At 37.2% G+C, this 25,333-nt stretch overlaps 1 protein-coding gene across 2 annotated transcripts in view; it reads right to left on the bottom strand.

Annotated features, from left to right (window-relative positions):
* Nucleotides 1–5,131: 5,131 nt before the first annotated feature.
* The window catches only part of prodhb (proline dehydrogenase (oxidase) 1b), a 64,839-nt gene continuing 44,637 nt past the window's right edge, over nt 5,132–25,333 (bottom strand). Inside the window, exons 15-17 of one of the 2 annotated variants that reach the window (XM_048188814.1) lie at nt 20,482–20,555; nt 20,249–20,376; nt 5,132–5,931 (exon numbers count right to left, since the gene is read on the bottom strand). In XM_048188814.1, coding sequence (XP_048044771.1) covers nt 20,529–20,555 — 27 coding nt within the window. In that variant the 3' untranslated portion in view covers nt 5,132–5,931; nt 20,249–20,376; nt 20,482–20,528. Of the gene's footprint in view, nt 5,935–20,248; nt 20,377–20,481; nt 20,556–25,333 lie in introns of both variants that reach the window. The other variant, XM_048188813.1, reaches the window with a different exon arrangement.

Below are 25,333 nucleotides of genomic sequence, written 5' to 3' on the forward strand. Positions count from 1 at the left end.
AATTTGATTATTAAATTAGTTTTTAAAAGAGGTAAATTATCTTTAAAATTTCACATGGTTTTGATTCAGATTTAGTTAGATGGTCAGTTTACACCCAGATGATGCAACTTACCCACTGACTCGGATCAGCTTACTCATAACCTGGGGTAAAATGAGCCACAGGAACACTTTTTTTTTTTTTTTAAATAAGAAGCCATATTTTTAGAATCCTTTGTCATCATAGATATATTCTGATCATTTAATATGATAGGAAACATCCTGAAATTGCTTTAGATAATTTATTTTGTTTATACAACTAAATTGTACAAATTACTCAATATAGTTGTGTGGAACCACTTGACACTGCTTTAAGTAAATCCAACATTTTTTTATTTTCTTTTCTTTTTTTAAATTTGTCAATTTCCTGAAACATCATTCTTTCTGATCCTCTGTGGTAGGATGAGCTTTGAGCCAGCCATTATCTGATGTGCCGAGACCATCAAAAGACATTTGATGTGTTTAAAACTAGCTACTTTTCATAAAAGGTTATGTTTATGTCAGATAATCTTTATCAAACATACTGTATCTAATCTTCTTCATGTTCTTGCACAACAAACACATGGGATTTGTGCTGCCAAACACTAAAGTAGCCTATACTGTATTTTTGCAACATTCATGCAAATATAATGAATATATTATATAACAAATATAATAACTAAACTCCATTTCATCACAATTTCAACCAGTACATGCTAATATTATTGTGTCAGTGTTTGTTGTTTTCTCACAGTTGCATTAGAAACATGACAGACGATATGACAGGAGATGCACCAAAACATGATTAGAAATATCAAAGGATCTTGTTATACCATCTTAACATGGGGGAACACAAATAGATTCATTTTTGGTCCAAAGCATATCGGAACACAATTTCAAATGAAGTGTTGTCACAGCATTTCCTTTGCCAGACAAATTGAACGGGGAGTTTGTGCCAGCACTTTGGGCTTTCCCATTTTCACAGCAGGCAGATTATTAGTGGCGTTTGCGAAGGCAAACATCACTAGTACCAACACTACCAAGTAGTGTTGTCCTAAATTGTCAGTAGTCAAAATTCTTGATACCCATTGCAATACCACAGCAAAAACTAACTTGCTACCTTGCACTGATTTTAATTATTTAAAAATGAAATATTAATGCAAACTAATTATGAGTTGAAAGGCATGTAGCCTTCAAACGTGTTTCAGTTAAGTAAACATTACTTGATTTTTAAAATGTATTCAAGACAAGTAAACACTTCATAAAATGAGCAAAGCAAAATATCACAAGCAGCAGAACAAAGAGTGCTTGCATTTTGCAAATGTGACAATCCGCCTGTGTTATAAATGTCTTTACTGTCACTTTTGATCAGTGGAATGCATCCTTGCTGAATAAAAGTATTAATTTCATTGGACAGTAGGGTAACGCTAGAGGCTTAATAAAGCCAATAAGAAACCACCCACAACACCCTAACAACCACATAGCAATCTTTCTCTCTCACAGTCAAATACCACTCACCACTGATGTAAAAATCTATTGTATTTACATCAATGTGGTCTGGGCTGTTTGTAAAATGATGATAGTTGTTTATTAGCACTGTCAAGTTCTGGAAGCATGAGGAGAAAAGTACAAAATACAGCAGTGAGGAAATTAGACTGATGAAAAGGACATGACATTTCTTTCCCCCCCACACACACTTTTTTTTTTTGATTCGTTTCCATACGCAGCATCTGTTCCTCCATCTACCTTCCTCGTTTGAGCATGATTAACACCACCTGATTTTAGCACATGTAAATAAATTCACACTCAATCCCTCCAACATTTATTCACATCACTTTTACACCTCCAACTGCTGGTGTGTCCTAACAGAGATAATTTTAGCAACGCAACCATGCATAACGGCAGGAAGAGAGGGAAAAAAAGGCCTGCCAAGGTATGTTTACATATCGTTTTCAAGAATTCAAATGTTTCTGGTTGCCAAATCGCTCTCAACTTCACTGCTGTGCATGCTAACAGATGGAATTATGTGCTCTATTATGCCAGCTCTCTCTCTATTTTTCATCTTGTGTGTGTGTGTGTGTGTGTGTGTGTGAGAGAGAGAGAGAGAGAGAGAGAGAGAGAGAGAGAGAGAGAGAGAGAGAGAGAGAGAGAGAGAGAGAGAGGAAGTTTCTTTCAGGAATCTTTTGAAAAAGGAGCCCACACATGCGATCGCATGGCTGAATAACTCTCCTCTGTTTTTTAAAGTTTTACTGCCAGCAATCCGATGCGTCTCTCCTCCCCCAGTAAACAGCGTGTGTGTTCCTACTCCCATCAATAACTTAGCCAATGCTGTGAAATATGATTACGAACACAGAGACTTTGTTGACACTCTCAGCGATTTTTTGCAGTTCCCGCAGCTTTTCTCTAATTTTGTCCGTTCACTCATCTCTCCTCCTGTTCAGAGAGAGAAACGTCTTGAAATACAAAGTTCCGCCCACCCTCAGGCTTCAGGCCCTCGGAAGTGTCTGAACGTACCTTGCAAAACGCTTGTGTTTAACAGTAAAACTAAACTGTGTAGGTTTGGGGGACATAATTTAAGTGCTGCCAAACCGACCACACGGAAGTGCCCACTTATAACACAGAGCCTTCCAAAAACAACCAAATATAAATTGCATATGGGTGAATGAATGAGTGCATTTGCACTTAAAGGGATAGTTCACAGAAAAATGAAAATTCTGTCATCATTTACTCACCCTCAAGTTGTAGAATATATTATATTTTATATAAAAGAATACATTTTGAAGAATATTGAAAACCAAACAGTTGATGAACCCAACTGAATTCCATAGGAAGTCACTGGGGCTTTGGTTTTGTTACTGACATTCTTCAAAAATATCTTCTTTTGTGTTCAGCAGATCAAGAAATTCATACAGGTTTGGAACAACTTGAGGGTGAGTGAATAATGACAGAATTTTCATTTTTAGGTGAACTATACTTTTAGGCAAGTGATAAAATAAGATTATGAAAAAAACAATGCAATTTGGAGTGAATCCCATAAGTCTTATTTACATGTGTGAACAGAATAAAGGAGAATCTCCAAATTCCCTGAACTCACACTGGTTGACATCATGATAAAAATAGCAATGTTTTAGTGTCTTGCAGCTCTAAATAAGAAACATAAATGGCAACAATTTAAAGGTGTATATACACTAGAGAGAATGCTGCAAATTCAACTTTTTCAGAGGGGATTATGCAACCAAAAGGTGAGAAAATGTTTCTGCAACAGACTTCTGGAAAAACCAAATTGCTACTTTCCTGCTTCATTTCAAAATGACTGCACTCTTCAAATGCATCTTACACATTCCCATCTATCAGAGCTTTCTTTAGTATGTAAGCACTCTAACGGGTTCAAGTTAGTTTTGACCAAAGCAATTTTAGTACTCTGAAGCACGTGATTAAGCTTCTACTTTTTATTAACAATTAACAGACAAGTAACTTAAAGAGTAAAAAGTAGTTGTAACTTTATTTCTCACAGTTGTCACTATTTCTCATAACAGCAAATTTGCATCTCATAAGTGTCGTATTATTTCTCGTATTGTGACCCTATATGTCATAACTGCAATTTATTTCTTAAAAACACTACCATTCAATATTTTAGGGTAGGCAATGTTTTTGAAATATATCTCTTACACTTGCAAGCTGCATTTATTTAATACATACAGAAAACACACTAAAATAATATTGTGAAATATTATTACAATGTAAAAAAATTTGAATATATTTGAAAGTGTAATTTATTCCTGTGATGTCAAAGCTGAATTTTCAGCATCATTACTCCAGTCTTCAGTGTCACATGCATGATTCTTCAGAAATCATTCTAATATGCTGATTTTCTGCTCAAGAAACATTTCTTATTATTATCAATGTTGAAAACTGTTGTGCTGCTTCATATTTTTGTGGAAACCATGATACATTTTTTCGGGAACAATTTTTTGTAACAATGAAGTCTTTACTGCCAAATTTGATTCATTTAATGCATCCTTGCAGAATAAAAGTATACATTTCTTTAAAAAAAAACATTATACTCCCCCCAAACTTTAAATGGTAGTGTAAATACAGTGCTCAAAAAAAATTAAAGGAACACTTTTTAATCACAGATGACAGCAGGTTCACCCTGAGCACATGTGACAGACGTGAAAGGGTCTGGAGAAGCTGTGGAGAACATTATGCTGCCTGTAACATCGTTCAGCATGACCGGTTTGGTGGAGGGTCAGTGATGGTCTGTGAAGGCATATCCATGGAGGGACACACAGACCTCTACAGACAATGGCACCCTGACTGCCATTAGGTATCGGGATGAAATCCTTGGAGCCATTGTCAGACCCTACGCTGGTGCAGTGGGTCCTGGGTTTCTCCTGGTGCACGACAATGGCCGGCCTCATGTGGCGAGAGGATGAAGGCAGTTCCTGGAGGATGAAGGAATTGATACCATTGAATGGCGCCCACGCTCACCTAACCTAAATCCAATAGAGCACCTCTGGGACATTATGTTTCGGTCCATCCGACGCTGCCAGGTTGCACCTCAGACTGTCCAGGAGCTCAGTGATGCTTTGGTCAAGATCTGGGAGGAAATACCCCAGGACACCATCAGTCGTCTCATTAGGAGCAGGCCCTGATGTTGTCAGGCAAGCATACAAGCACGTGGGGGCCATACAAACTACTGAGTACCATTTTGAGTTGCTGCAATGAAATTTTAGCAGAATGGACCAGCCTGCTGCATCATTTTTTCACTTTGATTTTCGGGGTGTCTTTGAATGCAGTCCTCTGTAGGTTGATAATTTTCATTTCCATCAAACGATGTGGCATCCTTTCATTCCTAACATTACCCAGTCCATATCAGTATAGATATCCAGCATGATATTTTTCTCCATTGAGATCTGATGTGTTTTCAAAGTGTTCCTTTATTTATTTATTTATTTATTTTTGAGCAGTGTATTTATAATATAAATAAATAATTCTTGATGTTGTGAGAAATGAAGGCACAATTATGAGACATATAATATGAGAAATATAATTATATCCGTTTTGAGAGATTGTGAGAAATAAAGTAGCATATACAATTTACAATTGTGACTTCATTTCTCATAATATGACTTAACACTTTATGACTGTGGCTCTCTTGACTATCTCACAAGAAACTGTAAAAGTATAGTGTAAAGTAAATTTTATTTTCCTCTGAGGTGGAAATGGGCTTTTAAACACTGTGTTCTCTCAAGAGTAAAGACAACACACATACCTTCATCTTTCCATAGTTGTTTGTTCGAATTTGGTTCATGATTTTTCTGGGAGAGTTATGTCGCAGGACTCCTGTAAATAGGACTCCTGTAAACTCAGTTTGTACAGAACAGGATTTATACAGGAGTGACAGTCATTTGTAACTTCAGTGTGAACATTACCAGAAATTTAAAAAAACAAAACAAAAAAACAGATATTATAACAGAGAAATTGATACAGTGATGACAATGTTTAAAAAGTAAAAAGTACATCTGAATGAAAAAAAAGTATGCAACCCTACAAAAATCACTTTATTGACATTAATTTACATGCTCTTGATGGCAAAGAGCTACAGTTAGATCTCCTGTGTGACAGTTATTAGCTGCTTCTGTACTTTTCCATTTGTCCATCACATATTCTCAGTATTGATCAGCTGTCCACTGTCAGACGCCGGAGGCTTTTTTGTCAATTCATCAATGACGTACTGAACGAAGGGAGAGACCATCACTATTCTGCCGTCCCTGAGCAGTAGTCCGTCTGGCCTTTTTCTCATGCTGTGTTCAGCGGGGGAGGTCAAAAAGGGCTTGTGGGATATGTTAAAGAGGGCTTCAACATGGACCGTCTTCAATATTAACACACTCCAGCAGCTCAGCAGCTTCTGCTCTGCTGAAATAAAACAGCATGAATTCACATTCATTAGCCCTTTTTTGGTGTTGGTCTAGATCAGGGGTTTCGAACTCTGGTCCTGGAGAGCCACAGTCCTGCAGAGTTCAGATCCAACCCTGATAAAAACTCACCTGCCTGTAGCTTCCTAGTAACCCTTCAGACCTTGATTACAGTGGGTACGGAAAGTATTCAGATCCCCTTAAATTTTTCACTCTTTGTTATATTGCAGCCATTTGCTAAAATCATTTAAGTTCATTTTTTTCCCTCATTAATGTACACACAGCACCCCATATTGACAGAAAAACACAGAATTGTTGACATTTTTGCAGATTTATTAAAAAAGAAAAACTGAAATATCACATGGTCCTAAGTATTCAGACCCTTTCTTCAGTATTTAGTAGAAGCACCCTTTGGATCTAATACAGCCATAAGTCTTTTTGGGAAAGAAGCAACAAGTTTTTCACACCTGGATTTGGGGATCCTCTGCCATTCCTCCTTGCAGATCCTCTCCAGTTCTGTCAGGTTGGATGGTAAACATTGATGGACAGCCATTTTTAGGTCTCTCCAGAGATGCTCAATTGGGTTTAAGTCAGGGCTCTGGCTGGGCCATTCAAGAACAGTCACGGAGTTGTTGTGAAGCCACTCCGTTATTTTAGCTGTGTGCTTAGGGTCATTGTCTTGTTGGAAGGTAAACCTTCGGCCCAGTCTGAGGTCCTGAGCTGAAAAACACCCCCACAGCATGATGCTGCCACCACCATGCTTCACTGTTGGGACTGTATTGGACAGGTGATGAGCAGTGCCTGGTTTTCTCCACACATACCGCTTAGAATTAAGGCCAAAAAGTTCTATCTTGGTCTCATCAGACCAGAGAATCTTATTTATCACCATCTTGGAGTCCTTCAGGTGTTTTTTAGCAAACTCCATGCTGGCTTTCATGTGTCTTGCACTGAGGAGAGAGGCTTCCGTCGGGCCACTCTGCCATAAAGCCCCGACTGGTGGAGGGCTGCAGTGATGGTTGACTTTCTACAACTTTCTCCCATCTCCCGACTGCATCTCTGGAGCTCAGCCACAGTGATCTTTGGGTTCTTCTTTACCTCTCACCCCAAGGCTCTTCTCCCCCGATAGCTCAGTTTGGCCGGACGGCCAGCTCTAGGAAGGGTTCTGGTCATCCCAAACGTCTTCCATTTAAGGATTATGGAGGCCACTGTGCTCTTAGGAACCTTAAGTGCAGCAGAATTTTTTTGTAACTTTGGCCAGATCTGTGCCTTGCCAGAATTCTGTCTCTGAGCTCTTCAGGCAGTTCCTTAGACCTCATGATTCTCATTTGCTCTGACATGCACTGTGAGCTGTAAGGTCTTATATAGACAGGTGTGTGGCTTTCCTAATCAAGTCCAATCAGTATAATCAAACACAGCTGGACTCAAATGAAGGTGTAGAACCATCTCAAGGATGATCAGAAGAAATGGACAGCACCTGAGTGAAATATATGAGTGTCACAGCAAAGGGTCTGAATACTTAGGACCATGTGATATTTCAGTTTTTCTTTTTTGATAAATCTGCAAAAATGTCAACAATTCTGTGTTTTTCTGTCAATATGGGGTGCTGTTCCACTGTTAATGAGGAAAAAAATGAACTTAAATGATTTTAGCAAATGGCTGCAATATAACAAAGAGTGAAAAATTTAAGGGGGTCTGAATACTTTCCGTACCCACTGTAGCTTGTTCAGGTGTGTTTGATCGTGTTGAAGCAAAACTCTGCAGGACTGTGGCTCTCCAGGACCAACGTTCGCGCATAACCTGATATTGTTGAGTTCAACATGTTCCTGGGTCAACATTTTTGTTGATTCTGGAACAACATTCAAATCAATAAGATTTGAGTGACAAGTTACAGATTATGTCAAGTTTAGGCTTAAAATCATGAATGGGTGCTTCTACATCAGTGTTATTCATCTATAATTTCCCTCTGATTTTGGGGATAACTTATGGGTAGGGTTAGGTTTAGGAGTAGGAATAGGGTTAAGAGTAAATTTTCAGACTAGAATGTTGTTCCAGGATCAACAAAATATGTTTACCCAGGAACGCATCTAACTCAGCAATATCAGGACGTGTGATGTTCACCACCCCTGGTCTAGATTGTGAAAGTGTGAACATGCTGTTTGTTTACCAGCAAAATCTATTAAGTAAGGTTGTTTCAACCAGCATTGTCTTGCTAATGAAGCTGCTAATGACCAAGGAAGCCTTGCTGGTTAAGTTACACAACCATTCTTTGGCTTTTTAGCAGGATGGACATTCTGCCAAACCAGCAAAACATCACTCTGCTCACATTTGCAACTTGTTTCAGAGGATTCTGCGTAGCATTGGATATCCTTTGATTCTGATAATTCAGTAATTACATAAGCCTTGGTTATCTTTGGAAGTCTTTGCCAGCTGTGGCTTTCCACATTATTTGGTTGTAGTTTTCATTAGAAATTCTGTAAGAAATACACTTTATCATTGCATTTCATTGACTTCACATAGGTTAGCTTTTTTCACGCACGTCCATGCTCAATTCTGTTTGCGTGCTATATTTGGCCATGCAATACATAAAATGTTCAGAAAGACTTCATACAGTACTGTAATGAAAAATATTGTGACATATTTACATATACTTCCATACTCTGGGTCACTCAAACACGTGATAACATGAAGATATCAGAGACTTTGCAGAGTCATGCAAAATTTTGCAGAGCAAATTTATAGGCTGGTACAACATATGAAAGTTCCAGTTATTTTAACAAACACCAATAATTTATGAATCCAGGAAAGAGATGACTGAACCAGCGAACTCATACAGCACAAACAACCATCTGTAGCAGCTCAGTTCATATAGAAGGAAATGAATTGCAGTCTTCTTTAATTAAGCGTCAGTCTGCAGGTTTTGCAGTCTGCTGTTGTGGGCCGTTACCGTCTGGAAATTTAGGCTCGAATCATATATAGAAGTACGTAAACAACAAATTATTCCAGCTCGCAAGCTCGATTTCTTGCATCATCATGTCTCAAATTGTGTCAGAACGTAATTCATAATGTAAGTCTAGCAGGAATTAACATATGTCTTCTTCAAAAATACCATGCAGATGAAACAGTTTGTAAACACAATAATTGTTGAAATGTTTATATTTAGCAAACACTTTCAGTTCAATGGCACAAGCATTTGAGGGCAACACTAGCAGCCACTTGAGTACTGACATTTGCAGGCATGCAATCAGCTGAATTTTTTCCCGTATAAATACAGAAAAATCACATCCCTGATTTATTATCACCACAGTACCGCAAGAACGCAATGCATGTACAATAGAACCACACGCTTGAAAATAAACATCTACTCATCTACGTTAATGAACTGCAATTTACTCATTCTCAAGCGGGCCCATTTGTGAGTCCTTTGCCTCTCATGATGTAAATAGTACAACTCTATTTACATCATGAGAGCACAGGTTATTAATATTTCAAGTCTCTCCTCTAGTGAACCTATCTGACAAAACAAACAAGCTTGGTTATATTTTTTATTGAACCATAAGACTAGTTGAAGAGCTACATAAACTGCCTAGAGATTCCCATGAGTAATAAAGCTTAGTCACAGAATGAAAAAGCAGTGTTTTGTTCAAGCAGATCAGCGTTTCAAAGCTTAGGGATGTATGGTGCTCTTCAACCCGAGGACTGAAAACGCACAGCAGAGACACAGACGAACTTTAGCACCTCTAAAATAAAAGAAAAATCATAATTTTAATAAGCATATAAATAGTACTAAAGCACCACAAATTGCTGCTATGACTATACTTTATCAGAAACTGTACTAGCATCAAAGTTTAAGTGCAAAATTGTATATGTCAAATTCATAATGCAGCTGCAGCACTTGTGGTCAGCGAAATGGTCTAAAAATGTGCCACTGCTGCTACATTTAGCAGTAAACTTTAGCTGGCATCTCTCTGGCATCTCCGGGGCATTTATGATTCAGCAGCATGGACCGGATCCACTCAGATTGTGTGTCAGATGACCCATAGCAGAGAACAACAAGTCCTTGGATATGCCAAAGTTTGTGAAGTTCATAGGATGGGATCTTAAAATATATTCAGGAGTTTTTTATATGTGGCCATTACATACTGTATAGAGATGTTATGAAAATGTATTCAGAAAGACCAGTGGAGCCACCTTGAATTCTGTAGATTGTCAAATTGTTGCATAACCATTAAATTAAACTGACTTAAAAGAATGTTCTGGCTTAATATAAGTTAACTATATTTTCAAAACCATGTTTCTGCTACACGTTCAAAATAGTTTATTTATTCTGGTGCAGTGTCGTGCCCAATAGACTTAAGAGGCATTTACACAACACTGTTTTTAACTAAAAAGGGAAATCATTTTATGTGTTTTTGCTGTTGATTTTTCTGACAATGGTGTTTTCGGGTTCTGAAAATGCAAATGTTTAAAAAAAAAAAAAAAAAAAGGCTTTTAAAGGCTTGTAAACAGTGACATCATGCACTTGCGTATTATGTGTTCAGTCTATAGGTGCGTAGTGTTTCTTTACAAAGTGACATCGCCAACTACTGGCCTGGCAGCATAATACAGTGGTTTTAGTCATTTTCATGGATCCGTGTGATATATATACACACCGATCAGGCATAACATTATGACCACCTTCCTAATATTGTGTTGGTGTCACTTTTGCTGCCAAAACAGCCCTGACTCGTCGAGGCATGGACTCCACTAGACCCCTGAAGGTGTGCTGTGGTATCTGGCACCAAGATGTTAGCAGCAGATCCTTTAAGTCCTGTAAGTTGCGAGGTGGAGCCTCCATGGATCGGACTTGTTTGTTCAGCACATCCCACAGATGCTCGATTGGATTGAGATTTGGGGAATTTAGAGGCCAAGTCAACACCTCAAACTCATTGTTGTGCTCCTGCTCCTCCTTTATTTTTCTCCTGAACCATTTTTTGCTTTTCGTCAGGGCGCATTATTATGCTGAAAGAGGCCACAGCCAACAGGGAATACTGTTTCCATGAAAGGGTGTACATGGTCTGCAACAATGCTTAGGTAGGTGGTACGTGTCAAAGTAACATCCACAGGGATGGCAGGACCCAAGGTTTCCCAGCAGAACATTGCCCAAAGCATCACACTGCCTCCACCGGCTTGCCTTCTTCCCATAATGCATCCTGGTGCCATGTGTTCCCCAGGTAAGTGACGCACACGTACCCGACCATCCACGTGATGTAAAATAAAATGTGATTCATCAAACCAGGCCACCTTCTTCCATTGCTCCGTGGTCCAGTTCAGATGCTCACATACCCACTGTTGGTGCTTTCGGCGGTGGACAGGGGTCAGCATGGGCACCCAGACTGGTCTGCGGCTATGCAGCCCCATACGCAACAAAGTGTGATGCACTGTGTATTCTGACACCTTTCTATCAGAACCAGCATTAACTTCTTGAGCAATTTGAGCTACAGTAGCTTGTCGTTTGGATCAGACCACACAGGCCAGCCTTCACTCCCCACATGCATCAATGAGTCTTGGCCACCCATGACCCTGTCGGTGGTTCACCACTGTTCCTTCCTTGGACCAATTTTGATAGATACTGACCACTGCAGACCGGGAACACCCCACAAGAGCTGCAGTTTTGGAGATGCTCTGACCCAGTCATCACAATTTAGCCCTTGTCAAACTCAGGGATGCAAACAGGTAAGGGGGAAAAAAGGTCCAAACCCTATATGTCCAAAACTAATTTTTCACCAAATAAATAAATAAATAAATAAAAATAAAAAATAACATATTGTTGCAACATTTTACCAAAATCAACATTTGGTTAAAATCTCATGTTATGAAAGACATTTCCTGCTTCTAACACATCAACTTTGAGAACAAAATGTTCACTTGCTGCCTAATATATCTTACCCACTAACAAGTGCCGTGATGAAGACATAATCAGTGTTATTCACTTCACCTGTCAGTGGTCATATGTTATGCCTGATCGGTGTATATAGAATAATTTTGCAATCGCCTGATCTGTTCGTCCACCAAACCGACAGTACAATCTTCTACCAACTCTTAAGAAAGATTATTCTCCTGGCCAAGAAGGATAACTTTCTTACTCTATATAGTACTAAACAGTACAAAAGCATGTAGCAAGATCAAACGTTTAAGTGACTTTGATTTGTGAGCCGCAAATATAGAGACAATCAAGCGTGAATATAAAGAGTTTAATAAATGAAACTACAGGTAGCCTGTAACTAAACTAAACAAAACATATACAGAATAAATAAAAGGAAAAGAGAGAGAGAAGAAGATTTAAAAAATGACAAGACAAGATGACAAGATTTACAATGTTAACCACAACCTAATGAGAACCCTCAGAGAATCAAAATCACCTTCTTAAAAGGGGTCAAAACTTAGAGACGCATCTGATAGATTGATAAAACAGTTACTTGCGGAGATTCTTGATGAATTTGTTAGTAGTAAGCTGAAGCTTTTGTTGATTTTTCTTTGAAATTTGAACAAAGTTAACTTGAAAGTAAAGTTGCCGGAACGTCTGGGAAGATCTGTCTTGTTTCTAAGGGGATCTTTTAATCCTTTATCAGGTCACACCCTTCTTTCTTAAAGTAGCCAATAGGAAGTGCAAGTTTTGAGAGGGAGAAAGTCCCTGTTGTCTCGCTCCACACCTTATTTGTATGTTTATGGTGGAGAGTTTATGCAGAATCAAACTAAAGTATGGTAAAAAGAATATGATGCAAATTATGGTAACATACAGGCCCTACACCATTAATTAAGGCATGAGGAGAGGCATGCTTGGGTCGGGACAACATTAAAGCCATGATACATTATTGAACAGATATAAATATTTGATCTTTCACTAACCCGATTAGAGAGTGATGATGACTAAGCTACTACAACATAGGGATATGCATATAACACAGGAAACTACTACAGGTGCTGGTCATATAATTAGAATATCATCAAAAAGTTGATTTATTTCACTACTTCCATTCAAAAAGTGAAACTTGTATATTATATTCATTCATTACACACAGACTGATACATTTCAAATGTTAATTTCTTTTAATTTTGATTATTATAACTGACAACTAAGGAAAATCCCAAATTCAGTATCTCAGAAAATTGGAATATTACTTAAGACCAATACAAAGAAAGGATTTTTAGAAATCTTGGCCAACTGAAAAGTATGAACATGAAAAGTATGAGCATGTACAGCACTCAATACTTAGTTGGGGCTCCTTTTGCCTGAATTACTGCAGCAATGCGGCGTGGCATGGAGTCGATCAGTCTGTGGCACTGCTCAGATGTTATGAGAGCCCAGGTTGCCCTGATAGTGGCCTTCAGCTGGACAGCTGAAACCCATGTCTTGCATACGTCTGTGCGTAGTGGTTCTTGAAGCACTGACTCCAGCTGCAATCCACTCTTTGTGAATCTCCCCCACATTTTTGAATGGGTTTTGTTGCACAATCCTCTCCAGGGTGCGGTTATCCCTATTGCTTATACACTTTTTTCTACCACATCTTTTCCTTCCCTTCGCCTCTCTATTAATGTGCTTGGACACAGAGCTCTGTGAACAGCCAGCCTCTTTTGCAATGACCTTTTGTGTCTTGCTGAAGTGGTTGAAAGTAGACAAAAGAGATATACACCTGATATCAAAATACCAGGTGTAAACAGGAGTGTGTCTCCCTCGTCTACGTGCGATGTGACTAAAACCATCTTCATACCTGTAAATAGGGCTTTAAGATTCAAGCAGAGATATGTATCATATGTGCAGCTGTAAATTTTCTGCTGTAAACAACTAAATTCAGCTCATCTGCATTATACATCTGTGCATCTGAATTAACTCTACACCCTCTTCAAAGGCAGAAAGAGACAGTGACAGGCTGACAGATGGAAAGACAGTTGAGGCGAGGCACTTACGCAACACATCATCCTCACAGTAACACACCTCATTTATGAAAGACTTTCACACTATTCCTGGTAAAATCACTATTTTCAGTGGAAAAAGTTTTTGATTATAACCAGAGTGCTCTAGTCTGGACAAGCCACATTATTTGCTCGCAATGCAGATGGGATGTTACACTGTGTGCATAGAGCTGTTCAGACACGGAAGGCTAGTTCACCATGGGTTCCCTCAGGAACTTCTAATGGGTTTTTAGAGTAGTGGTTTTGGACTTGTGAGTAAAATGAAGTTTGTGGTTAACACAACTTAAAAAGACTTTCCTATTTCATACTAAAACATCAATTACACTCAGACCTCAAGATGTGATTCTCGAAACCTCTGTGTGCTTTAATTATATATATATATAAAGGCTGTCAACGTTAACGCGTTAACGCATCCGATTAATTCAAAATCCTTAATGCGTTAAAATAATTTGACGCATTTAACGCAAAATGAATTACGGAAGCATGTGAAATTGCATCATAACATCATTTACGTCACACAGTTAGATGATCCTAAAGTCCATGCTGATTATATCAGAGATGGCAGAGATAATTATTCATTCCAGTGTCTGTTTCGCTTTAAAACACGAACTCTCTGTCATATTGTGTCATTGTAGCTGAAGAGCGCGAGCCCTCCCGCATCGCGCTGTTCCTGTCTGAATGGAATGTTGAAACATCTCACCGCTGTACGGCCAGATGATATGAAAACTATATTTCTCGGCTGGATAAAGCTAATGAGCTTCTTGCTATGAAAGTTTTGATACATGAGGATTGCAATCAAAGTAAAGACGATTGCGGTGACGCACAGAAGCACGCGTGAGTCCGTTATATTGATGGACAAACAAATCACTATTAATGCACAGACACATTTCAGTACATTCATGTTGTTTTCACACACAATCAGGATAATGTTGATTTGTCCTGTGTATGTTGCTGTGTACTTTAGTATATATGCAGGTCAAGGCGGTTGATTTAGGTTTTTTGGCATCTCCGTGTGGTCCTGTTCAGTACTGCAACTTGACTCTTTGCTGTTGCTATACTCTGTGAGTTCTGGAAGGTTTTTTTTTTTTTTTAATGGGTGCTTTGGTGTACATAAATGTATGAATTATATGAAATCATATAATTTGGTTATTTGGTGTCCTTTTTTGGAAAGACATCTAAATTTACCTTTTGTGAAAATCACACTTAAATCTGATGGTTTACTTTGCTGAATATAGGCAATGATGCCAAAATGTACGTGTTAAACAAGATAAATGGTGTATGCTTAATTTCACGACAAGTGTGCGATTAATCACGATTATAAAAATAAATGTATTGACAGCCCTAATATATATATATATAGTCATAAATCCTGAATATTTAAATGTAAAACCTGAATATATAGTTATAAGTCTAAAGGCCCTTTCACACCAAGAATGGTAACTATAAAGATAACCATAACAATAACTATATTTGCGTCTTTTTATTCTAAGCTCACAAGCTGCGGTTTAAAAGCGTGTACAACTTGTTTTTGCTGTTGCATTTACACGGCTTTAACCAGCAGATGTCCTCAGCATGCAATTGTTTCGAGTGAATAGCTAGTGTAATTGATCTAATATAACAGTGAATATAGTGGACGGAGTCAATATATAAAAGAATAGCAAGAAAATGTTGTCGAAACTAGCACTGGATACCTGAGGTAATTTTGTGTTACACTGTTTGCTCGCTTGGCATAATGATCATTTATACTTCTCACCATTTATTCTGAGGGTATGACCGATTGTTTTCCATATATACATTTTTCTTTAATGTATCCTTGAAAAGGGGGTTTGACTTGTCAAACAGTGGTGGCTTTTTCTGGACCTCAGCGATTAACTTCTCCACAATGTCATCTGCCATTTTAAATGCGCGAGCCCTTAAATTAGAACGGATCTTCAACTAGATGGAACTGGATTAAATATTTTGACTGTTGCAATCCCAATCGGATTTATGACATCATAATTATGCACTGTTCGCTGTTGGAGAACTGGCCCCCCAACTGAGCCTAGTTTCTCCCAAGGTTTTTTTTTTTTCCATTTTTATCACCTGTTGGAGTTTGGGTTCCTTGCAGCTGTTGCCTTTGGCTTGCTTAGTTGGGGACACTTGACACTTGATATTCAACAATGTTTTTGATCTGCCTGCATTGACACCATTTTATGCAAACTGAACTGAGCTGGACCATGACATCACTGTTTTCTCCAGTGCTGATATATAGATAAATTAACTACATTAATAACTATTGATTTTTACAATGGAATGAATCAATACTGAATTTATTTAAGCTGGTCAATGACACTATTTTCTTTAAGAGCTGCTGTGTAGCCAAAATTATTTGCCAGTTATCAGTGTAAAGCTGCTTTGACACAATCTGCATTGTAAAAAGTGCTATATAAATAAAGTTGACTTGACTTGACATGCCTTAAGGAGGCCTGGTTTCACAGGTAGGGCTTAGATTAAGCCAGGATTAGGCCTTAGTTCAATTAGGACTTTTAAGTAGCTTTTATAAACGTGCCTTATAAGCATTATTGGTGTGCATCTTGAGACAAAACAATGACAATGACATATTTTAAAAAATGTCAGTGAAAGTTGCTTTCAGTTAAAACAGCTCAATAATGCATCTTTGTCTTTGAAACCGGGGTATATTGCCTGGGTTCAACGCTTAAGCCTAGTCCCAGACTATTTTATGTTAATTTACAAGAAAAAGAAACTTGTTTTCAAAAAAGGATTACATATAGTATCAGCAATACTTCCCATTTGCAATCAGATTTTCAGCATATATCGTCCATTGATATCAACCAGCAATAGGGAATCCAACCGCAACCAACAATTCAGCTACTTGGCCACCTCCAGCGATAAAGTAATGCAATCAGGCTTTAACAGGGATTTTATAGTTTTATCGCATCACATCACTCAAACATAGATGGGGTATTAGTGATCCTTTCATATATTCCATTAATCTCCAGTGTTTATATGATAGCAGAGTCTTTGTTTATTAATAAAGACAATTCTCATTCTCTATGAGCCAATAAAGGATTAAGCTTTACATCTGTCCCATTACACAGCATGAAATGCACTCCATAATATTATCTTTATAACTTTTTCTCCGAAAGCTTTATTGGAGATGAGAAAACACAAACAAGTAATGGAGCTTGTGTGCATGTGCAGAGAGAGAGAGAGAGAGAGAGAGAGAGAGTAAACATAAAGCTTGATAAAAATGCTAATTTTAGAAGAAAATTTTAGATGGCGCTTAGAAGCTTTTGCATCTGAAGTCTTCATATGTTTTGATAAATATAAACAAGGATCCCATTGTCATGGAAAACCAGGATAAGAAAAGCCTGGAAAAGTATTAATAAAAAAGTTTATATACTTTACTGTTTAAACGTTTTGGGTAGTAATATTTTTTTCTTCTTCTTCTTTTTTTAAGAAGTCTCTTCTGCTCATCATTTTCTATTTATTTGGTGAAAAATACAGTAAAAACAGTAATATCGTGAAATATTATTATTATATTATTATTTCTATTTTTATATATTTTTAAATGTAATTTATTTCTGTGATGACAAAGCTTTATTACTCCAGTCTTCAGTCACATGATCCTTCAGAAATCATCCTTATATACCGATTTGCTGCTCATGAAACATTTATTCTTAAAACATTATTCTTAAAAATATTCTTGAAAACAGTTGTGTTGCTTTTTTTTTTCCCCTCGAAAACCGCAATCATTTTTAAGGATTCTTTGATGAAAATCTGAAAATCTTTTGTAGCAATGTAAAAGTCTTTGCTGCCTTTACATGTCCTTGCTGAATAAAAATATTCATTTAAAAAAAATCGTATTGGCCTCAAACTTTTGAAAGAATCTAAAACCAATGTGTCCTTAAACTTAAAGAGTGTGTATAGTTTGAGATCAAATCATTTTTGGAGATTCTTTTCAATTTATCAGTTGATAAATTTGTCTGCATTGGAATGATTTTTAAAAATCTGTATGCAGTAATAAAAAAAATAACTGGAATAGTCATGCAAATTCACACATGTGGGAACAACATTTAAGGGAAATATAAATATAAACAAAACAAAATCATGCAAAAGTATGCTTTAAGGTGCACTTATAGTATTTTTCCATTCTTGAGTTATTGATGCCCAGTGTCGGGGTAACACAAGTAACAAGTTATGTGATCAGATTACTCTTAAGTAATCAGAATATCTTACCATTTCAAAATCATTCTTTGTTTTCTCATTTATTGACTGACACCTTTTTTGGTTATTAACATGCAAGCCCAGTAGATGGTGAGTAAAAGTATACAAAAGTAACATAACACATAAAAACTTAGGTACTTTCCATAAACAGTAACTAAGTAACACAATTAGTTACTTTTTTAGGGACTAACGCAAAGCATTACTTTGAAAAGTAACTTTCCCCAACACCGCTGATGCCACTATACAGTAATGGTTATCCATTACTAATTTATTCCACGAGTGAACATATTCAATAACAGGAGGATTACAGTGATATAAACTGAGTAGCTTTCGGCTCGCCATGTGATCTCAACATGACCGCAACCTGCTCTGTGTCAAATAAAACAGCTTTTATAAGGCTACTGATGTGACTAGAATCTGTACATCATTTTCAAAAGCACTAATAATTCATTTATGAATAAAACTTTGTAATGAGGGAAAAATGACTGAGTGCACCTTTAAGCCTATATAAACATCTGACAGATTTTGGATTTGTTGGGGATCAAGGCTGTCAGCAAAGCGCGTGGGTTAATACGAAGCGTGATCCCGCCGACATGTGTCGCAGCTCCAGGTGTTTCTTTGATTCATGTTAGTTGTATCAAATGCACTGTTTGTTTTTGCAGGCATTCATGATTGGGATTGTATTGTCGGTCTGGGGTGCGTGAAATGCAGGAGTGCCCCCTAATGGCAGCTTGAGGTAGTGCACACTGCTGCTGTCACCTCTTCATTGTATGGAGGTCTGACTGTGTGTGTGTGTGTGTGGGGGCTCGGCTATATGAATCACTCTCTCAGCCAGTGAGGGGGTGGTGGGTGTACTGACAGAGAAAGCAGATGTTCGCTGCTTTTGGAAGACACACAAAGTACTCAGATAGAGAGAGAGAGAGAGATGGAGAGAGAGGGAGACGAATCAATGAAGATGTTATAAAAACAGTAGAGCCGCTTTTATGATGGATTTCCGTTAAGCCGCAGGTGAAAATGAGAAAGTGCACCACTGATACACAGTCTCTTTACATCTGCACAGACTCATCACAACCTTGAATGGAAGAAAACAAAAAATGGGGGGAAAAACAGCCATCACAGGAAATTCAGCACAATTTTTATGACCTTGTTTAAGGTAAAACAAGACAGTTATAAAATAATACTGGCTTATCACCTCTCACCCAGTATCTTTGGCATTATATAGCTAAATTCTAAAATGTATGGTCATGGATGCGGTTTCTCAGCTGGAGCAGGACTTTGCACTATCTTTTCTCATGGGGATTCATATTGCATTCAAGTCAAACATCATATTAATGGGCTGAGTGCACATAAATGCTACGAATAAATTCATAATTGACTTGATTTTGTCCATCGGGTACCCATTGACTTCCATAGTAGGACAAAAAATACTACAGAAGTCAATAGCTACCATCATTCTTCAAAATATCTTCTCTTGTGTTCAGCAGAAGAAATAAATTCATACAGGTTTGAAACAACTTGAGGGTGAGTTAATGATTTTTTTTTTTGGGTGAACTATCCCCTTAAAGCTGCCTTTAAAAGTGTGAATGGAATTGAATTGCAAAAATTATGTTTTCAAACAGGTTACCTGAACACTCTCCCCATTTGTCATTGGTTGGTTAAACAGATAGTCCCGTCCAAAACTGGTTGTCACACAATTGGTTGAACCAATGTTGTCAGTTTGGTTGAGATGTGACAAATATAGTCACAGTTGAAAAGGTTGCATCTTGTGGTTTATAGCACCCTTTAGCCTTGAGTGTATTTATAATATTATTATTTGTTATATACTGATTAATTAAAAGACATCTGATTGGCACAGATAAGATTTGATTAAACATTTTAAAATGGTGTTTAATGATGAATTGATTCTGTATCCGAACAAGAGGTCTGTACCTCAGGCGACACCATTAGGGTGCTTAATAATGGAGTCCGTGGTCAGATCATTTATTTATTTTTGGCCACGGCTGATTCTGAGCGTCTATCCTCTCTAATTAACTCCAAACCTCTGAGTGCTGATCAGCAGGAGAAAATCCACGCTGCCTTTTTATGTTCTAGGGATTCCTCGAAAAACAATGTGGTGCAACAACATTATACAGACTCACTCATGGCGATGCACGTGCGCATGTCCTCTTCCTCACGGTTTCTTGTTATCCTTCTTCATCATCAGGGAGCTGGATCCATCTCGTTCAAAGTGAAAGAGGGCAGCTATCAAATTATGTAGACGAATGCCCTGTTTGCAATGTATTATACATGAAGAAAGACAGAAAGACTGTGTGTGAGAGAGAAAAACGGGCATAGAAAGGAAAGACATACTGTCCTTCATGAAAACACACACCTTTGTTTCGGTATTCCAGAAATCCCTTCATATACCTGCTGGTGAAATCAAATTAAGAGAAAACTGCAAGGCCCCTGTCAAAGCAGAAAAAAGGTAATTAATTCCAGAGTTAAAGCTCAAACACAGTTTCAAACCCCCCTGTCAATGTTACGCCCGCGGCCCGCGATAATTGTCGCCGGAGTCAGTCACTACCTTCACTCACATCTGCCAGTCAGCGTTTCAAAAAGCACTTCAAAAAGTAACTAACTAACTAAAGTAGTGACGATGCTAACTTAAAGGTAAGAAACTAATGAAATTACTGAAAAAATGACTTTTCAAACACTCCTCCCATTTATCATTGGTCATTTCAAACTCACACTGAGTTGCTCTGCAACACAATAGCTGCAACTTCCCTAAGCACTTCCCCTTGGGGGAATACCATTTTAAAGTGCGTTCAGCTTCGTCAAGTGTACGAGGGAAGTTTATTTTGACAGACCATTGACCCCTCGATTTGCGAGTAACCACAATGCTCGTCTTGCACTAGCTCTGCGATGTGCCACGCACAGTGGTGTATAAAGTACTCGAAAACCATACTTGAGTAAAAGTATAGATATCTTACCAGAAAATGACTTTGGTAGAAGTTAAAGTCACTGTTTATAATGTTACTTGAGTAAAAGTTTTAAAGTATGTGATATTTTTTGTACTTAAGTACGAAAAGTATTTTTTTTTATATTAAACGTACTTAAGTATTGAAAGTAAAAGTACAAGTAAATGTAAAATACAAAAGGAGAAAAATTAAAAATTATTATTAAAAATTGTTCTATACAAAGTTTGAGCAGCAAGATTGTGTTCAGTTTTAACTCTTTCTTACATTTTGTTTCTTTGAATAAAAAAATGGCTAAATGTTTATTGTAATTTTTAAATATAAAAATACTAATATATTAATTATACATTGATCACTCCTGTTAATTCATAGTGCATTATAACTAATGTAAGAGACAACTTTAAAATGTTAAAATGTAAATGTTGAAATAAAAAATAAACAATACTTTTATTAACCTTATTTAATGTTATAAATGGACTCTTATTGTAAAGTGTTCCCATTTCATATAAATCCAAACAGTCATGCTTAAAAATTACCATCTTTACACACAAAGGCATAGCATGGGTCTATTATATGTATACTTTCACACATTATTTGCAGCTATTTTAGAAAACCTGATGATTATCTAATGAAAATATGTGTTACAGTGCAGATAAAAAATAACTGAAATCGAATACATTTCTGATTTATGTTTCTGTCGCTGTATGATGAGAATACAGTTTAAATATGCAACTTCGCTGGATAATGAATGCATAACAGCGAACAAATGGATATAAACTAATGCAAATGACATTTGTGACATTAAACAGTTGGTGTTTTTGTCACATTGTTTTAACCACTTGAGGTACTACTAATGTTAGCATCCTCTCAGCCTCGACGGCAAACATACTACTGTTCTTCACTAATGCAGCATCTACTCAACAAACTAATTACTTTATAATGATATGAAAACATGTACTGTAGTGTACACTGTATAACATACTGTTTTGTCTATGTTTTAAATCCGTTTTTGAAGCGTCCTGCGCTGTGCAGCACGCAGCCTAACGTCACGTGTCAAAACAAACTCTACGAGGCATCAGTGATAGTTTTTATTTCGCCTCTAGAGGTTGCTCTTGTACTGTATAATGACAGTGCGCTCTTCTCAGCCGCTCCAGCAATGGACGCAAGCCAGAAAATAAAATCAACCGCGGTTGTGCGAGCACTTGGTTGCACATGCTTGCAGTCTGTGTTCTTCCGACTTTATTTTGTAGTAAGTAACGAAAATGCTTTGGGAAAATGTATTGGAGTAAAAGTATACATTTTATTTAGGAAATGTAGTGGAGTAAAAGTAAAAGTTGACAGAAATATAAAAACTCAAGTAAAGTACAGATTCTCCCAAAAAATACTTTTTATTACTTCGTTACATTACACCACTGGCCACGCATTACGTAATCAAATTGGAAAGGTCACGTGTGACATAAGGCGAAAAACTCTAATTTTGTCCTCCAACTTCAAAATCATCCGACATCTACCTTTTTGTTTTTGTAAAGGCCATTTGACTTAGTCTTTGCATGTTCGCTTTATAGACACTGGATTGGTACTTCCACCTACGTCACGCGTGACCTTTCCAATGTGATTATGTAATGTGTGGCGCATCACAGAGCAGTGCAAGACAAGCATTTGTGGTTAAGAAGTATATAAATTTTTTTTGGAAAATGACCAATCGTTTCACTAGATAAGACCCTTATTCCTCATCTGGGATCGTGTAGAGCCCTTTGAAACTGCACTGAAACTGCAATTTGGACCTTCAACCTGTTGTCCCCCAGTGAAGACCACAATATGGAGAAAAATCCTGGAATGTTTTCCTCAAAAACAATACATAATAAATTATCTCCATAGCGGATTTCAAGTGTTCAAGGGCTTGGGGTGTTCCATTTAAACACATTACAAGGGTTCCGCCAGTAGTGGGCACTTGTGCAACGTAAGCAATGACGCACATCTGAGTGAACAACGCGGAGGGAAGTTAGCGAGGGAAGGGCATAAATAAATGGACTTAAACACAGCCTATGTTTACTTCCATACTATATAGTATGCGCCAAAACAGTAGTAAGTCCGATTCATAGTATTTGAAAAACAGTAGGCGAAAATTATCCGGATGACCTACTACTTCCGTCAAGATTCTGGAGTGCGGATCCGATGGATGTACTTTTTTTAATTGTTGCAAAGTAAGTTTCAAACCAAATGTAGAACCTATACAATTTCGAACACAGGTTTTGATAGTGACTTACACTCCTCATGGAAATCATATGAATGGCTTACTTATAAACATCTCTGAAGTGTTGCAACAGTAGCTCTGTAGCATGACAAAACAATTTCTTGAGGAGTGGTAACATTAGCGAAATTTTTCAGGCAAAATTGCCAATAATGTAGCGATGTATTTTAAAGCTGCGTTTCGCAGTAACTTTCCCCGGGAACTAGGGACTTTGGGGTGGTACTCGGTGTGCTTTGACCGCAGGAACCAGGATCTAAATGTTCCGGGTAAAAAAATTCCACCTCAGAAAGTCCCTGCTCACGATTTCAAAGTTCAGGAACTTTCTGGGTTGGAACTTGGGAGCTGAACAAAAAAAGTTCCTGTGGACAAAAGGTCCTGCACAAATTGTTCCGGGTTATTTAGATGGAAGAAGCACAACACATATACATATCACACTAGCGCCCCTTGAGTGCGGAGGTTGTATTTGTGCAACAGGACTATGTGCTGCATAGTGTTCTAAAGTCAAATTCATTTTAATACATGGGTTCAACAAAACTGATGCTTTGGATAAAAGTATCTGATAAAAGAATTTATTTGAACTGGTTCAACCCCCTTGATGTACATCACAATGTCTTTGATTCATTTATAAATAATATTTTTTTGTAATATCCTCATTTTTAATAATTTTCATAAAACAATAAGATAACAAATAAGATAACACGACAGAAAAAATACTATAACAAAATAGAAAATATTGCAGCTTATGTAAAAAGCAATTCAAATAAATATTTTTTTTAATAGTTTGACTGTCGTTTAACTCCTCGTCTCGTTCCTATATGCTGAAACATCCTTGAATTATATTTCACATCATTGTCAACAAGCAATCCACATTGTCATATCTGCGATAGCAGCATGGGACGTCTGCACAAAGGATGGAATCAAACCAATGTGGGGTCTCTGAATATCACCAGTAACACACGCCTCCAGTCCTTGAAATGTGAATAAACAGATTACAAGTGAAGAAATATTGCCTCAGATAGGGTCTGTGTACAAAAACCAAACAATTTTATCTCACTTTCCTTCTTCATACCGTGTACATCTGTAAACTGTAATCTACATACAGAGTGAGTCCCATATTTATTGCTTTACATTTTTTCTGTGAAATATGAAAAACCATGATTTGACTCATTCTGAATCCAGCAGCTGGTATTTTACTTTTATTATTTGTGAGTTTATAAATTACAGTGTACTGGACTGTGTTTAAAGGGCCAATATGCATTTTCCATTTGTTTGCAATGAATAATTCATTGAAATGAAAGGGTTTTATTGCATGTAACTGATTATATATAATGTTACATAACAATGCACGCTGACGCCACGGACTTGTCGGGTAAGCTTAAAATAAACCTTGTTTTTTAGAGCGCAAGTTAACATCAGTGGTCTTATCATGTGATAAGACACACATACCCACTGTCAACATGGGAATCAACCTCATGATTCCACTTGACAAATGAAACAGAAGTATTGCTTAAGGCTCTTTAAAATATGATTCAAGGTTTTTTTAGAGAGTTAAAATGAAGATGCAAACATGTTATGATTACTGAATATTACACTGTTTGAAAGATTTATTATAAAAAAAGTTGTATCAAAATATACCCATAATACAGTATGCGTGATGAAAACGGCATCCTTAAATCCCAAAATATTCCCCCAAAGTAAGTGATGAGAGATTTTTAAATCAGACACTTAATTGCATGTAATTTACAATTAAATGAATGTATTATAGTTATAATTTATATTAAATGCAGTTAGATGAATTTAGGACTTTATGTAATTTCATATTGTTTTTGAAATGTTAAGCATATCGTCCAATGTACTGACAAGCATTTATGTAATATCTATTGAAACTTGAATGCCAAGTATTTGAATATATTTGTAATTGTTATCTGTAATGATGCAGTAGTAATTTTGTACATTTAAAATGTCTCAACTTGTCAATACATGTATATCAACTTATTAATATCAAATAATACACTACA

Source organism: Megalobrama amblycephala, linkage group LG4, assembly GCF_018812025.1.
Source record: "Megalobrama amblycephala isolate DHTTF-2021 linkage group LG4, ASM1881202v1, whole genome shotgun sequence".
Classification (NCBI taxonomy): Eukaryota; Metazoa; Chordata; class Actinopteri; order Cypriniformes; family Xenocyprididae; genus Megalobrama; species Megalobrama amblycephala.